The following is a 17,977-nucleotide window of genomic DNA, read 5'->3' as shown; positions in this document are numbered from 1 at the left end:
GGGTTATTTAACCCCAACAGTCTTTCCTGCCCAGAGCAGGGGGGCTGGACCCAGTGATCTCATGAGATCCCTTCCAGCCCTTAACTTTCATGAATCTGTTGCAGTGCAAAAGGCAATAAATGTGGTGTGTACTAACACCGTTGGGTTCCAGGGTCTGCTGCCAGGAGAGTGCTGTAACCACAGAGGCAGATTCCCACTTTCTTTATTGCAGGATTGTTATACATTAGGCAATTATTGATTTTAAAAAACAGAAATAAGCCTGACAGCAAAGTCTGGACCCTGCTGGAAAGAATGTCGAGAAACTTTGAATTCTGTCCCTGTTGTAAGGCTAATGCTGCTGGCCTTCTATGTGAGGAACTTCTACCAAAGTCATTGTTATGGAGGCCAGAAATTCTGTGCATGGAAGGCTTATCAGAATAGCTTAGTATTCTGTATATGTGAGAAAAAATGCTTGTCCCACTGAAGTCCATTACAATTTTTTGTTTGTAATGATACACAGGGTAAAACCCTGATGCCATCTCAGTAGAACTGAAAAAGGCAGTTCTTGTGTAATGTATAGGTGAAGAAAACTCAGTGACTCATATCATACCCCTAGTTCTAATGTAAATGGGCTGAAATGAGGAATTCTGCTAAAAACCTATTGCATGGGATGCTCAATATTATTTGTTAGTGTGCATAACTGCATGGGAGAAAGTAGCCTATTTTTGAGTGGTTACTTTCAAATATGTAAAAAATATTATGTACCTTTCAAAGGAAAATTATTTGTTATTTATTAATAGTTTGGATGTTATGAGAGCTTTTATGTATTTAACTTATGCCAGTAAAATGTTTTTGATGTATACCATTTGTATGGTATCTTTTATGGTAAAAATGACTGCAAGACTTATGCATTATAAATCACTATGATTTTGTGAAACTAAGAAAATTAAATTTATAGTTTTCATTAATTGATAAGAGAAGCCAGGTTCTCTTTTATAAAAGTACAATTTGTAAAGGTATACAGGTATAGTTTAATTCTTAAATATTTAGTGATACTCTACACAGCAAAGTAAGACTTTTGTAAAGAAATAATGAGAAAATTAAAGGACATCACAACAAGTAAAAAAACTAATAGGAGTTATGTTTCTTGAAATCTTATACCTCTCCCTTTCATTAAAAAAGAATCATACATTTTTCAAATGTTCATTAAAATACATACTTAGTAACATTTCCTAATTGTGACAAGATGGGAGGAGGCCATATGGTCTATTTAGGTTCATCCTAATGTATTTATTTCCAAAGCCCATTGTAAAGGATCTTTGGATTAATTTGCTGCAGGTTAAGGTTTGATGGATGGAATACTAGAAGACCGCCTCATTACCAGCCTGACTTCGATATCAGGTAGATTATTTTGTTTAGTCTGTAAACAGCCTTCATCTGTTGCTGCTAGGTGGAGATCAAAGCGCAAAGAAACAGATTTTTTCCTTAAGCGAGGGTTGTCCTTAAAGAAAGAACCTTCCCATTCTTTAATAACTTCATCCACTTTTTCTGTCCTGAAACAATAAACCAAATGCATATGTGATCATGTAGGCATTAAGTAACACATGTCTTCAGGTATTCTCACATAATGTGATGAAATATTGCTTAAGAGAGTGTGGAAACAATTTTTTAAATGCAATGCAAGATTTCAGAATGAATTTTTACAGCTACATTCCCAAGAAACATTGAATAAAGGGAGAAGCCTTATTATATTTCTACTCTTGTAGAATAATAGGTATGGGTTAAAACAAATGCTTTGAAGTAAACACTCCCAGAATCAGCAGGAAGAATATTTAAAATTCAGCCCTCATATCTAAGTTTTGCAGTTAGCTTCAATAGATGTAATGGATAGAACTAACTTCTGAAAATATGGAGGATTAAAATCTAGATCCACATCCACACTTCAGAGCTTGATATTACTTTCAAAGCCAGTAGAAGTAAAATGCAGAGTAACTAACTAACTCTCAACCTCAACGATTTAGAGTCTACTCAGTTTGCAATTTTGAAAATTTTGCAAAAAAAACATAATATGAGTGTCCACAAAATCAACTTAATAAATTAAAAACTTAATGGAAACAAAATGCTGGCTCCCCAGGGAGCCAATGGTCCTCGCTGCCACTATGGCCTGGCCTCGCAGCCTACCCAGGGTGGGAAGGTGCCAGCTGGTGGAGCAGCACGAAGGGCAGCAGTCACTTCAGTAAGGGCCGCTCTACTGGGTTTCAACTATGCACAAGATGGCTGCCACCCTTGTGTCCCTCCTACTTCTGCCAGGGCATAGGCACTTACCTTAACAGATTGTTTTTATTAAGGTAAGCATAAATCAGTATTTCTAAACTTTTTGTACAACTCCACGAAATTTACTTTATTGTTTATCATGTATGAGCACATCCAGGAAATAATATTTATACTGTGACCAACCCATGAAAATTGTTTAATTTCTCCGCCATTTAAGTAGACCCCTATCAATGACGTTTAGGCACCTAAATTTAATTAGGTGTGTAGATATTTTTTAGGATCTGGATTTAAGGGTCTGATTCTAAAGCCCTCACTGATTTGAATAAACATAATTTAAGCAGGTAGTTGCATTTAAATTCATCAGGCTATCAGTAGGAGTTGCTCACATGACTAAGAATTGCAGGATCAGGCCCTGAGTTTGGAACATGTATATCAACAAGGCCATACTATGACCCTCATTTTAAGAATTTCTGAATGATTTCAAAATTTAATTCTAATAAATATCAGTGACACAATATGGCCCAAGTCATGTAAAACGTTAGAAAAAAACATGAAAAAGGTGAAAATATCAAGCAGAGGAAGAGGTGAAAAGATTATATAGTCCTACATTAGTAAAGCAAGTTAAAACAGGTGTTCTGTACTAACTGAAACCAACAGAAGGCCTGCAAATGTATTGTGCTGCTATAGTTAGTAATAAAAAAGGGAAAAGACGCCAGTCAGAAATATGTGTAACACAGGAACAGAATTAAAAAGAAGTGAATAAAGTAGAAAGATAATAAAATATCTGATGTTTAGTACCTTTTAGTAAGGTGTGTATATGTGTGTTTATATATGTTACAGTTAAGAGGGATCTTCAGCATTTCTAAAGGCTGCTCTTTGGTTCCTCTGAGAAAAGAAGCCTGAAACCAGCACTAAGGAATATGTCCAGGCTCCCCATATCCTTCTGCCCTCAATGACTTGGGTTTGGGTATGTGTAGAATAAGAGTAACAGAGAGATGTTCTTTTTTTTTCTTTTTTTGTAGTCCATAAGGAGGTAGGGCAGACATAAGCATAGAGTGGGGCTTTCAGATATTTAATTAAAATATCTATAACTTTATATATAGTTTTCATGTTGCTTAGTTAATGTTTGTCTTACTGTATCGTGCCATGAGCTTCAGCCCTTTCCTTCACCATGTTTCCATTAAGGATTGCTTGCTTTGTCATTAGTTCTGTTTCAGTCTCATGCTTCTTTATGGCCCCAGCTGTAAAACAAAACACACAGGTATCCAGATAATTTTTTGAACTGTGGCATAGCCAAGAACATATTTTGGGTTAGATCCAGACCATGTGGAACATGGGGGTAAAGTGTGGGGAAGATAACCTTCCAAACTTTTACTTTTTCAAAAGGATCAGAATAAAATCTTTTTAAAGGGCTCAAGAAAGTATTAGGAGATGATCCTGACTAGTAAACCTCTAAAAGTTGCAGGTTGTCAGCTCAGTGGGATATTTGGTAATAGGGCTGTCTAATATAAATGTACTGATCAGCAGTAAGTGTTAGCTGTTTGCACAAACAGCCAATTCTCAGAAGAAAAGCAATGCGTTCTGCTCTGCATGTCTCTCCACCCCTTTCAGCCTAATTCAGCTGTGGCAGATGGGATTCCATGGAAGATGATATGCAAGGCTGTATCTGTTCATCTTCTCTGTGCTGGTGTAAGGGAATTTAACACTAAATTGTTTATTTTAGAATTCATTGTTATTAAAGCAGGCATTAAACTGTTTTTAAGGTACAGTAGGCCGGAATATGTGACAGTTGATCTAAGAGAAGAGAAGTCAATACATTATTTCCTAGCTATCCATTAAGCAAATACAGAATTGACTGTATTCATGAATAATTTACAGGAACATAGATGATGAAAAGCATACATTAATCTACTTTAATTAATCAAGTTTTAATTTGTGGAGTTTGGTGTGCAAGCTTTTACATTCCTTATGTCTTTAATTTATGGAAAGGTATCATATAATACATCTTATCATTAATAGTTCATTATAATTCCTACTTTGGGAAATTCAGTTGTGCAGTACTGAGAACTGAAAACAAGTGTATTTTATTTTAGAAATGCTTCCATATCTTTCAAAAACTTACTTGAAGGTAAGATAAAAGCTATCTTGCTGGTGGTAGGTTTTCTGTCATCTTTTCTATGGTGCGCAGAACAACGAAACCTACAAAAATGAAAATATTACACACTATAATAATATTAAAGTTACTCTAAACTGAAACTTGAATTATGATGGGAAAATGTGCAGAAATAACGACAGTAAAAAGTAATATATTTACTGCAGAAATCCCTTGTTAGAATGTTTTATTTTGATTATAGAACTAAATAATTTTACTGAGAATACTTGCACACCTGTTGGATCATTCTTCCCTGAAAACATTTAATTGAATTGGCAGTATGCAAGGGGGACTGGGGGGGGAATGTATATGTTATTTTGTTCTGTTTTATTTATACTGAGTGTTGTTTAATTTTTACAAAATTAAAAGATAGAAATACACTGAAAAAAAATTCAGTTATTTTCCCTCACTTGGAGCCTATTAGGTCAACATTTCCTGTGAGGAAGCAAGAGATGCAAAACTCCACTGGAACAATTCCCAAGAAACAAGTCGAATGGCAGAAACGGTGGTGTTTCCTTCTCAAATGTAGGTTATTCCCATTTAGGGAAGAATGGGAATTCTTCTTCTCCACTTGGTGAGAGGGCAGCAGGACAGGCCCTATGAGGAGAGACTGAAGGACCTGAACCTGTTCAGCCTCAGCAAGAGGAGGCTGAGGGGGGACCTGGTGGCTACCTACAAACTCATCAGGAGAGATCAACAGTAAATAGTTAGAGCCCTTTTCTCCGTAGCACTACCTGGGGTGATGAGGAACAATGGTAATCTGATGGAGAATAGGTTCAGGTTAGAGATCAGAAGGCAGTATTTTACAGTTAGGATGGCCAAAATTGAACCAACTTCCCAGGGAAAGTGGTCCTCGCACCTACCTTGGGCAAATTCAAGGGGAGGTTGGATGATCACCTGTCTGGGGTCTTGTGAACCCAGCATTCATTCCTGTCTGTGGCAGGGGATCAGGCTAGATGATCTGTTCAGGTCCCTCCTGACTCTAGCTACTATGAAACTATGGGGCCTAATGCTTCCATGTGTGAACTCCATAATTATTTCAATATTTGATAGTTTTATATGAGCATCAACTCAGATATGCAAAATCCAAACTCTGCCTTTGTTATGTAGAATACTTGAGATTTGCCATAACAAAATTAATCTACTTTATCTGCAGGGAATTCATTTATTCACTGTAACCTTTAGGAGACCATGCTTATATACTTAGCAATAGTGTATGTGAGGAAGTATTATGGAAGCAATACTGTGTATGTGAGTAAGGTTGTGGAATCTCCATCCTTGGAGGTTTTTAAGACCCAGCTAGACAAAGCTTTGTCTGGGATGATCTAGTTGGGGCTGGTCCTGCTTTGATCAGGTGGTTGGACTAGATGACCTCCTGAGGTCATAGATTCATAGATGTAGGGTCAGAAGGGACCTTGTAGACCTTCTAGTCTGACCCCCTGCCCTGGGGCAGGAGAGAAAACTGGGCTCAAATGACCCCAGCTAGGTAAACATCAAGCCTCCTCTTAAAGACCCCCAAGGTAGGAACCCTGGGAAGTTGGTTCCAGATCCTAGCTGTCATGACTGTGAAGTAGTGTCTTCTAATGTCTAGTCTAAACATACTCTCTAACAACTTATGGCCATTATTCCTTGTTACTCCTGGAGGTGCTTGGGGGAACAAGGTCTCTCCCAATCCCTGGTGGTCCCCCCTAGTAAGTTTATAGATGGCCACCAGCCCCCCCTCCCCCCCCAGCCTTCTCTTGCAAAGGCTGAACAGGTTAAGTCTCATAGCTTCTCCTCGGAGGGTCTGCCCTGCTGTCCCTGAATCATACGAGTGGCCCTCCTTTGGATCCTCTCAGTGCTGTCCACATCCTTCTTGAAGTGCAGCACCCAGAAATGGACACAGTACTCCAGCTGCAGCCTGACCAGTGTTACACAGACGGGGAGGATCACCTCCTAGGCCCTGCTTGTGATGCATCTGTGGATGCACAAGGTACGGTTAGCCCTACTGACCATGTCCTTGCATTGTCAGCCCATGTTCCGTACCAACTCTATTTTTTTTATGATTCTATGATTCTAAGTATTAAAACTAATAGTGTGAGTTGATTATAATGTTTGGGGGGTGGGGGTTCCTCTTTTTAAAAATGCTTAAAATTAAACATGGATTAAATTATTAGAACAAAAAAGTGTTTCTGAAGGTTTTAATTGATTGTTTAGATTGGAGTACCTTACCACAAATTGCTGGTTCAATTCAATGAAATCAAACCCAAGTGTGATGAATTAGTACCATTGTGAGTAATTAAGTTAAAATTGTACCAAAGCGAACATTGTATAGCAAAAAATGTATATGGTTTGAATATGTTTCACAGTTGTTGTGATTGTGGAGAGGTGTTTTAAAACTTGATCTTTTAAAAAAACAAACCAATCCCATAAAAAGCCTAAACATAAACTTTAAAAATCAGGAAGATAAGTATCACAGATTTTCCAGAAATGTTTATTTTAATGGTAGGAAAACTCTGCATGTAATCATTTATTATCTTGTTTTTTACAGATTAATTGTACAAGATAAAAAGATCCTCCTTTAAGGAGCTTCTGCTTAACCCATATCTAATATTTCTGGTGGTGTGATGTTTATATTCATACAACTCTGAAAATTACTACAAAAAAGTTCTAAAGTGTAAAATAAAAGCAAATATTGTTTATCGAGTTAGGCAGTACCTGTTCTCCTCTCTTTCTAGCAGCCTGCGATATGTTGCTATCTCCTGCTCCAGCCTCATCCTTGTATTCAGTAGAATTTCATGCTCTTGAAGCTGTTTCTCAATACCTTTTCTCACTTCCTGTAGCTCTTTCTCTAAGCCTTCAATTTCAGCTTCTAAACTCTGCAGTTGCATATGGTAATGGTGCTCTGTGGCAAGCAATGAATTTTCCAAACCCTTTTCCTGTTAAGTCAAACCAATATTAAAGGTCCAAAAAGTCGCCTAAAAGGTTCAGTTTCACATAGTGTTCATTCACAAAACAGAAAACACATTGTTAAATCTGTTTTTTTTAAAATAATCCTTAGCAACAATAGTAAAAACCCAAGTTTTAAGGTAACCTCTTCTATAAGAATTTAAAATGGTGTTTTGTTTTGTGGGTTTTTTTTTTTTAACTTTTCAATAAGATTTATATAAATCTCAAATAGAAGCTTGGCCATGCTTACCACAGCTTGGAGAGATTCAATTTCAATTTGCATATGATGCCACTGACGCCTGGCTTCACTGAGCTCTGCTCTGGCTGCCTTTAAATCTTCTTCATCTTTGTCCATTCTTTCATTTGTAGCTTCTTCTAGCTAGAGCAGAATTAAATGCCATTATCCTATTTATATCTATTATTTACATTAATAAATATGTAATTAAATAGATCTCAATTATTTGTGGTCATTGAATACATTTGTTCTAGTTGCAATGAAATCGTGTACATCACTGAATATTGTAATCTCTGAGAAACCTTTTTAATTGCAAACTCTGCTAGGAATGAATTAGCTAATCTTTAGTTAGCTCTGTGCAGTTTACTAAAATGTCTCTCTAGTTTAGTCTTTTAAACATAAATTCTCTCAGACAAAATATGGATGTATTTGAACAAATCAGGTTGATTAACAGTACTGGGCCAAGATACATTGGCAGGGACTGAGCAACCATATACTCGAAAAATAATGAAATAATCCAAGTATTTTATAAACAATTCTGGGATTTGTTTTATGTCGGGGCCAGAAAGATAAAGGCTAGGGAGGGTAAGGCTAAACTATTAGACAATTAGTACCAAATATATAGAATACTTTTACCTCAAACTTTATAAGACTGTTGTAAAGTTGTTTCACTACAGAGATACCAACTGTGTTTAACCCCAGTTCAGCCCAGGAGTTAAGTGGCTTTCGCTTCACCAAAGGAAGTGGTGTTGCAGTAGCTATGTCAAGTCTAATTTAGGTCCTTTGTTTCTTAATGCAGATTTGGGTCCAAAGAACAGTCTTAATAGAGAAGGATCACTATTAAATTTGTTAAATAAATTAGATTGTGAAGTATCTGGATAGTAGCTGTATTTGTGGGATGCACTGTTTGAATTAATAAGAGGCCAGACATCAACACTGTTTTGTTAAGTCAGTTGCTTCTGTGCATTAAAATTATGAATAATGCTGACGTAGTGCTTAATTATGATAACAGAAAATTGTAGCTCTTTTCACAATTTGGTGTTTTGTGTATAAGCAGTGATGACATCACAACACTTTACTGTGTATATCCAATGCACGCTTTGCTGCCTTACTATTATTATGTCATATGTTATGTCATATGGTATTAATGTATTGTAATGTTATCACTTAAAGTAAAAATGTCAAGTTTAGCTAATTCCTAATAGAGACTGAACACTGTTTGCCTGCCCTTGTGTGTACTACAACATAAATACAATTTGGCTTTATTGTGTTCCTTTAGTAATGTGAAACAGACATGAATTTGGCTTAAGTGATTAGTTAAACTGGGTTTATGGCTTCTTTGTGTCAGAGTGGTACAAAGCAGCCAGAGTATACTGGGTAATCTGGACCATGGCAGATAAATCTCTCACTGTTCAGAATTTTTGCAATATCAAAGTACAACAATGTGATAAAATAACCAAGTTTCTGCCTGAATTCCTTGGCATTGGAGGATTGTAGCTGGCTTTGTTGTATTATTTCAACATCTTGTGGTGTTGTAGAGATACTCTGTGTGTTATTTAAATAACATTTAAAAGGTGATACAGAAAACCAGTGATATAAGCACTGCAGAAAAAAATATGGCATGGTTTTACTGGGAATAATATATAAAATGGCCTGAGAAGGTAAAGCTTTCCACAATATAGGTGATACAAATTGTAAAGACTGTTTATATACCGCTTCTTTCTATCATCCCTAAATGATATTCAAGATGTTGCCTCCTGAGGGATAACTCTAAATGAGGACAGAGGGTACCATGTTATTGCATATGTCATCATGTTTTTATTTTCTAAGCACAACAATATCACTGGCTTGTAGTTACAGACAAATATCCAAAGGCATTACACAGCATTCTATTAATGTGAATATTATAACTTAAGGATCACATTATTTCTAAGCTTTCATTCTAGCCATACTGCAGTAAAATCTATATCCCTTCCCCAATAATATGCTGCATTGAAAAGGAAATACTGTACCTCATAGAGGCTGAGGCAGGAATTGGGTAGACATGGACTGTCTCCTTATTCTGGAAGGTATCTGTCTGTATGAAATCATTACCTGGGTGCTTGTTGAGAGGACGGTGTCTATCTGATTTCTGGTGAGGAGCGTTTCATAGTTTGCCCTGATCTCATTGAGGAGCTGGGACAGTTCCATTCCGCTCCCATCCTCCACCTTGGCTAACTGAACCTTATTGATAGGATGAGCCAGCTGCTGCAGAGCCTACACGGCCTGCAGTGAGAGCAGGAAGAGGGAGAGAAAATACAGCAAAATTTTAAAGATGCAGAGCTCCTTTTTGGTAGGAGCATTGAAAAGCCATTGGCCTTTACTCAATTTTAAAAATCCTGCATAAAATATAAATGTCTTTCACTTCATAAAAGAGTAAGATGCAGATTCTATGATGAAATGAGTATGTGTTGTACAGTGCCTTCAGGTATTTATTACACTGTAAAAATAGTGCCTAAAAATCAAGGGTACATGCAAACATTTTCTGCACCCAATCTACAATCATGTGTCTTATTTTAGACTGTGTGATCATTGATCAGGAGTGTCTTGTGTACACATTTGCTGGTGCCAGGAGTGGTGCTGGGAACCCTTTCTAAGTAACTCAGAGTGGGGGAAGGGGCAGATGAGAAGTGGGGGAGGTTAGCAGGTCCTTGTCGGGGTTGGCAGTTCTGGGGAGGGGGTTGGTGGGATCAGAGGTACCTGATGGGTCTGTTGAGGGGTTGTTGGGTCTGTGGGGAGGGGAAGGGTTGTCCATCTCGGGGGTGGGGAGGTTGGGTGCTAAAAATAGCCCAGTCAGGGTTGGGGGAGATAGTGCAGCCCTGGAATTGTGTTCTTCCTTTGAGCATGTGCACATTTGGTAGATCTGGCTAACCCATTCCCAGTCTAACTCAATTCATCTCCTCGGATGAACTAATTTAGATCAGGCCGGGCATTTTTTGCCTCTTCAGTTTAATATCCCTGAACACCTGCACAGATCAGCACTTAGATCAACCTAAATCTAGATGTTAATCTAAACGTAACATCTGCACATACCTTAAGGGTTGAAGGATATACTATAATGGGGCTGTCTAATTTCTAACCAGCCAAGGCCACATGACACATAGGCTGCTGTAGTGGGGACTATGGGCCCTCAGGGCTGCAGGCTGCATGCTTCCCTGCTGTGTGGAGTTGGGGTAGGAAGGGAAAGCCAGAGGCAGAGGGAGCCTGGAGCTCTGTCCGAAGCCTCACACAGCCCTATCAGCTGGTGTCTCGCCATGCCCAGGTGCTTCTGCAGTCAGAGCAGTAGAGGGAATGGCATGTGGGTGGGGGCCTGTGGGCAGCAATTTGAGGCTTTCCCAGCTACATACAGCCCACAGGCTGCCAATTGGACAGCCCTGCACTATAATAGAAATAATAAAATGAAAATTATGGTTTCCCAGTATGAGTGCACAAGGCCAGAGAGAGAGTTCAGGGAGCATCATCTTAGTACTACATACACCAGGGGTAGGCAATGTTTTTTGGCCAGAGTGCCGAAAACCCCCACAGTGCCTACCTTGGAAGGTGCCGCAGTGCTGGCATGCTAGAAAAACAAAATGAGGGCATGGGGTACATGGCTGGATGCCCTGCTTGTGCCCCTTGCCCCCACCCAAAGCCCCTGCCCCCCAGCCCTGCTGCCCCTGCCCCCCACCCAAAGCCTCTGCCCCCCAGCCTGGGCTCTGTGGCTGTCAGTAGCTACCCTGGCTCTGGGTAGCTGCTGGAGTCCAGGCTGCTCCCAGCAGGGGTTGCATTGTCCCAGCTGCCAGCTGAGAGCAGCCCAGGCTCCCGGCTCGCAGCAACTACTCAGAGCCTGGGTCAGCTGCAGCTGGCAGGCTGCAAACAGCTGTGCCAGGCTCCAGAGCGCCACTGTCAGCTCTGTACTGGTGTGTACACATGCGCCTTGGAGCGGGCAGTGGGGAAGGGACCCGAGGCAGCGCAACCCCAGTCTTTCCCCTGGTCCTGGCACAGAGCTGGTGATTGGGCTCTGGAGCCTGGTGCAGCTATTTGTAGCCAGCCTGGGCTCTGGGCAGTTGCAGCAAGCAGTGGGCAGGCTGCAAACAGCTGTGCCGGGCTCCATGCTGGCAGCGACTGTGTGTACACCTTGGGGTAGGCTGCGCTGCCCTGCTGTCTGCACTGAGGTGCGTGCTCAGTTGCTGCCAGCATGGAGCTGATGCTGGAGCTGTGGAGTCCAGCACAGCTGTTTGCAGCCTGCCCACTGCTTGCTGCAGCTGCCCAGAGCCCAGGCTGGCTACAAACAGCTGCGCCAGGCTCTGGAGCCCAGTCACCAGCTGTGTGCCAGGACCAGGGGAGAGACCAGGGTTGTGCTGCCTCAGGTCCCTTGCCCACCGCCTGCTCTGAGGTGTGCATGCATGTGCCAGTACAGAGCTGATCCCAGGGCTCCAGAGCCCAGCACAGTTGTTGGCAGCCTCCTGGCTGCAGCTGGCCCCGGCTCTGGGTAGCTGCTGCCAGCCGGCACCCCGGGCTGCTTCCAACAGGCAGCTGGGACACTACAAGCCCTGCTGGGAGCAGCCTGGTCTCCGTCGCTGGCAGCAGCTACCCAGAGCCGGGGCTGGCCATGGCGTGCCGAGCAAAATGGCCTCGTGTGCCATGCTCGGCACACGTGCTGGGGGTTGCCAACTCCTGATATACACTATGGTGACAACTCTGGCAGAATTCCTGTAATATAAAGGGGGGCATAAGACAACACTCCCAATAGCCAATGGGCTTCTTGGGCCATGCAGAGAGCATGTTTCAGTAGTAAGGGGTTATGGCCATGGACTCTCTCAGTCTGCAGTTGTGGGCCAGAGGTAGTAGATCAGAATCAACATCTGTAGTAACATCTACTAAATGCTGCTACTGAATATGCCCATCTAATTTCTGGGGATCCTTACCATGCCCGTCTGCTCCTTCGTTTCATTGTCCTTGGAAGTGGCTGTGTGTGTGGCTCTTTGTTTCCATTGGGAGCTGTCAGTGGCATAGGTCATCTATGTTACAGACATATTTCTATAAATGACTCTCAACTCCCTGGCTTGTAGTTTCTTAATAGCATAGCTTCAATGCAGTCTGTCTTCTCTGAGCTTCCCTTACCCATTCCTGAACCCTGAATTTTTCCTTTCCACTTTTGGGGTCTGTCTGTCTGTCATGGGACATATGCACTTTAGAAAATCATTGGCTAGAAAAAGGTAAACTCCTTGGCAACAGAGGTTGGAATCCAGAGCTCTCTAGTCCCAAGGAGTGGTGTATTTTCAAGGCTACAGAGGCAGGCACCCTCTTACTTGCTTTTCCTTTGGCTCCCTGTCTGTGCATGCTTGGCTGTGCAGTGGCCCAGTTTCAAGGAGATAGGTGCAGGGGTTTCTGGGAAACTGCACCTCAAGCTGCTGACAAGCAAAACTTGTGACTATGTGTGTGTTGTGTGTGTGTCAAGGCGCACCCTCACTGGTGCTGGGGCCTCTATACAACACAGTAGTGTGTCCCAATGAGGTCTCCTCCTCCCCTACAGCCTCAGCTTGTCCACCACTTTAAATGACAACAGGTAATAACTTAGTAAGCACCAGCAGCATCTCAGGCAGCCAAACAGCCACAGTCAATATCAGAGGTGTCTTTCCCTTATCTTTCCCCCCTTTTCCTTACTTTCTGTTTCCCTGCAGCAAGCCCAGCTTCATCTTTGAAACTCAAAATGATTCAAAACTTTTGAAATGTTTTGACTACCCTTGTTTTGTTTCAAGGCTGTTTCAACACCCTTTGTTTTGTTTCGATTTCATTGTTTTGAGCTTGAAGCAAGTCGAAACAGCGTCAAAATGAAACAGCTGGTGAAATTTTGCACAGCCCTAATGTACTGGGCTCGGTGTGGGAGTGCGCTGAGTTTAAAGTGCTTTTTTTAACATCTGTAAGTAGTCAAGTCCCTTTCTTGACCTTTTTTGTATTACAGATAATAATTGTTAATTTTAATTGTTTAAGGTAAAATCATTACCTATTTACATTGAAGGATCATTAAGTCATGACACATTTTATTATCTTGCCTCTCTTACATCTAAGTGGCATAATTAGTGTTTCTTTCCCTTAAGTTATACTGGCGAGAAACAACATGTTTCTGTTTGCATTTCTAAGCATTATTCAAATGGTTGCAGCATACATTAATGTACAATATACTTCTTCATGTCCTAGCTTTAAGGAGGTAATTTTCTGCCATTTTAATTTAATTGACTTATTAGCTTAGAATGCAGTTGTTCAGCTTTGATTTAATTGTGTAATCAATTTTTTCATAGTTTTCTCTTGGAATACCTTTATTGAGACTGTTTGAGTTTATTTTCCCTTCTTCCAAAAATGATTTCAATAGAAGCTTCTAGCATTAATTAATCTTAAAATAATATTTTAAGGGGTATAGCCCGTTCATTTAATTTATATGAATAGTTTTGTTAACTAACAAGAACGTGCATGAATAATATGAACAAGGGCAGTCAGTACCTTGCTTTCAATAAAGAGATTCAGAAAGTGTGACCATCTTACTTTGTGGTTTAAGTTTTGCTACAGATGGCAAGAACTGTCCCTATGTTTTTTTGTGTTTTTATGTCATAAATGAATTTGGCAGAGAGAGCAGATTTCAGAATATATTTCTTTATATGGATATTATCTGTTTTGTATTATAGTTATATCCCTATTTGTAGAAGTTTGGCAAGTTTTGGGGTACATTATGGGTCTTTCCACACTGATTCCGCATTGTGTCCTAGGAAGGATGCTCTGAACATGCCTTGCCCATCTGTTGACTGTCCATGACAAATCTAGAAATGCAGTGGTGAAGCTGCTTTGGGAAATCCCCCTGTAGCCACTGGCAGGATTCTGGCCTTCAGCGTACTTGCAAGCAGACTCTACAGATGCCCTGGAGCAACTTAACCATGGTAATCAGAGTGAGTGGGCAGAATCTGCCCAGGAAGTCCTTCTTGAGGCAGGTTGGGAACAAGAATGGTATAGACATAGCTTATACACACTGTGGGTGCATCTACACATGATGCTACATTGCCGTGGCAACGCAGTACGGTGATGTAGTTTCAGCAGTCACAAACCGTGATGCTGCAGCTATGTCGCCATAGCAACACGCTTCCTCAGTATAAAGCGTTGCTACAGTGACATAGCAGCTAAAAATAACCATGCATTGCTGGCATGGTACAGTATGGGCTGTTACTGTGCTGTCATTCAGTACTTCCAAAAGGAATCCAAAGGGGAGGAGTGGGGGGAAAAGTCCCCCTCTGGGTCTGGTCAGCCTCACATGGAGCCCCCCTCCCCACCCCACAGCAGTAGAGGGGAAGGGGAGGAGGAGGAGTCCCCCTCCAGTGCTGCATGGAGCTGCTCCCACCCCACCCTGGAGGGAGGTGGAGGAAGGGGAAGAGTCCCCCTCAGCATGGAACAGAGCTCCAGCATGGCTCTGTTTAAAGTGAAGTGGGTAGGGAGAAAGGTTAATTCCTCCCTCCATCCCTGCTGCCCTGCAGCTGGGGTTTGCCAACTCCAGGGGCCACTGCTGCAGCCCCCTCCCCTCTGTTTCCCGGCAACCAGGCAGACCCCGGCCACGAGTTCTGCTTGTCCGCAGCTTGAGGGGCAGTTTCTCCCAAATCCCTGCACTGGTCTTTTTGAAACTTAGCAGGCTTTGTGGCCTCAGTAGTTTTCATGTTGTAATGCCTAGATGTGACATGAGAGTTGCTTTCAAGAATTTGGGGTGCTGTTACCCCCAAACCCCTGCACCAATCTTGAAACTTGGCAGGCTTCATCCCCTCTGCAGAGTCTACCACCCCTGAAAATTTCATCAAGTGGACAAAAAAACCCCAAAGTTATAGATATTTTATTGTTTCCCCTTTATACTCTATGGCCGGATCTCTGAGGTGGCTCTGAAGCTTTTTGGAAGCTCGGAACCACTTTGGGAAGCCTAACAAGGCCAGCATTGCGACCCAGATGTGCTGCTTCAGACCTGAAGCTTCCGAAGCTTCTCCGGATCCGAAGCTCTGCGCGAAGCTTCGCACAGGCCTATCAGCTGGTGTCTTGCCATGTCCTGTCCCTGCTCAGGCTAGAGAGCAGAGGGGTGGGGCCAGCCCTTCTCTGGAGCAGAAAGCACAGCCCAGCCCAGCCCAGAAAGCATGCTGGGATGCTGGAGGACTCTGGTTTAACTTAAACCAAGAAGGGGTCTGGGACAGACATTGCATAAGCTGGCTGAGATCAGTCAGTTAAGTCTGAGACTACATTCAACCAAGTTTATCTCAAACTGGTGTTGGCCATTTTGAAACTTGTTTATGTGCACTGAATGTCTGTTCTGTTACAGGTTTAAACCAGTTTCTGATCACTTAAACCAGTTTACAGTAGAGCCCCATTTTACATGTATTCTACTTACCTGAGTCTTGTATTTACATGAATTAATATTAGCACCCAAGCAGAAAACTACACCCTGAGATGTGTGTTTTTTGCATATATATGCGAGATATGCAGACTGAGTCAAATGGAGTTACGTGCAGCTTGGGTTCCCAAGCAGGATTCTGGATTCAGACTCAGTGTCGCCATTGTGCTCAAGATGAGTACTTTTGATACTGATTCCACAAGTGCTTCCACCTCTACAAGGAAAAGAAAAGTTATAACTTTGGAAGAAAAACTTGAAGTTGTGAAGAGATACAAAATGGTGAGAAGACAAAGGAAATTAGGTGTGCTACAGGGCTCAGTGAGTCAACTCTCTGTACAAGTAGAGACAATGTGGAGAAAATTCAGGAGTCGTGTAAGAGTGCTACATGTTTATCTACTGCCCATGTTTCATTAACAAGGTCAGCCATCATTGAGAAAATGGAACACATGTTGACAACATGGATTGACCACCAGAATCAAGAACATATGCCTCTTTTGACCCAGGTGATTCAAGCAAAGGCACACAGCGTTTATGAAGTATTAAAGCATGATGATCCTGAAGCCAAGCCATTTAATACAGGTGCCGGATGGTTGATAAATTTAAAGCATGCCATGGATTACCGGATATCTCAAACCGATGGGTGAAGCAACAGCTGCTGATAAAAGCACTGCAGATAAGATTCCCTTAATCCTACAGGCTGCCATTGGGGAAGGAAGCTGTGATCTGAGGCAAGTTTTCAACTTGGATGAAACCGGACTTTTCTAGAATTGGATGCTGAGTCGCACATTTATCTCAGTCGAGGAAAGAACTGCTCCAGGGCTCAAGGCTGCGAAATAGTGCTGCACACTGCTTCTCAGAGCCAACACAGCTGGTGACTTCAAGCTGAAACCATTGATGGTTTACCATGCCAAAAACCCTTGAGTGCTTAAGGGTTAAGCAAAAGGGCATCTGTCTGTTTATTGGAGAGCCAACTGGAAAGGATGGGTTACTGGATCATTGTTTGAAGATTATTTTTCCAGTCTGCTGCATTTGGAATTGAGGGCTTATTGTGACAGGCAAAATCTGCCTTTAAAAATTCAGCTGGTTCTTGATGAAGCTCCAGGACACCCCCCAAGCCTTGGCAACCTCAGTGAGAACATTAAGGTGCTGTTCTTGCAACCAAACACAACGTCACTCATCTAGCCCATGGATCAGGGCATTATTTGAGCTTTCAAGAGCTATTACCTATGGAAGACCTTCAGTAAGCTTATCAATGAGACAGTCAAAAGAAAAGGCAAACCTCAAAGAATTTTGGAAGGCATTTAACATTAAGATGGCCATAGACATTATTAGGGACACTGTGAGGGGCTACCTTTTCTTCGGCTGCCCGCCTCACAGGGGGAGCCCCTGGAGAAGAGAAGAGTAAGCCGTCCACACTGCATCTCTGCCAGTCTCGTCTGCCACGACTTGATGGAAAGTTGGGGTTCACCCTTTTGTGGCGCGTGCAGTCTGGAAGTGGTACCTCGACTTCAGTAACTCCAGGGGGTCCTGAGGGCTCCTCCTCCCCTACACCCTCGCCCGGTCCTCCGGGTGTGGCCGCCCTCCCGGGCGGACCACCCTACAGGGTGTTAGCCCTGCCAATGTTCGTAAAGGCAAAAGAAACACAAAGTGCAAGTCCAACGTAAAATTCCCGGCTTAATGGCCTGGGGCCGGAGTTTACTTGACTCCTATGCTGCCCCTTTGCCGGGTCTGGGCTGGGGTCTCCTACCCTTAGGCCGGGGCTTCTGTCCGCCCCTTAGCCTGCCCTGGAACCTCAGGCGTGGGGGGGTTTTCCTCCCGCCCGAGATGGCCCCTAGTTTCCAGTACTTGCGGTACCCGGCTCTGGCCAGGTGCCGCTGACTCCTGCGGTGCTCGGGTGCTCGTCCCTCCACCGCCCGTCAATTTTGTCTCCCTGTCGCGCTGGGTCCTACCTCTGCCCCAGTAGATCCTGCCTCGTTGC

At 42.3% G+C, this 17,977-nt stretch overlaps 1 protein-coding gene across 1 annotated transcript; it reads right to left on the bottom strand.

Moving 5' to 3' along the window:
- Window positions 1–1,317: 1,317 nt before the first annotated feature.
- Window positions 1,318–9,758, bottom strand: KRT222 (keratin 222). The gene is made up of 6 exons (XM_090041197.1): window positions 9,663–9,758; window positions 7,584–7,712; window positions 7,103–7,323; window positions 4,376–4,452; window positions 3,389–3,494; window positions 1,318–1,532 (listed from the first exon to the last, which is right to left on the bottom strand). The coding sequence occupies exons 1-6, from the start codon at window positions 9,756–9,758 to the stop codon at window positions 1,319–1,321; spliced, it is 843 nt and encodes a 280-aa protein (XP_089897323.1). The 3' UTR covers window position 1,318.
- Window positions 9,759–17,977: the final 8,219 nt, after the last annotated feature.

The sequence above is a fragment of the Crocodylus siamensis genome, chromosome 4 (genome assembly GCF_052110815.1).
Source record: "Crocodylus siamensis isolate JL-2025a chromosome 4, ASM5211081v1, whole genome shotgun sequence".
NCBI classification, from domain to species: Eukaryota; Metazoa; Chordata; order Crocodylia; family Crocodylidae; genus Crocodylus; species Crocodylus siamensis.
Note: the sequence above shows the minus strand (reverse complement) of the source record. Positions and strands in the feature narration are given on the sequence as shown.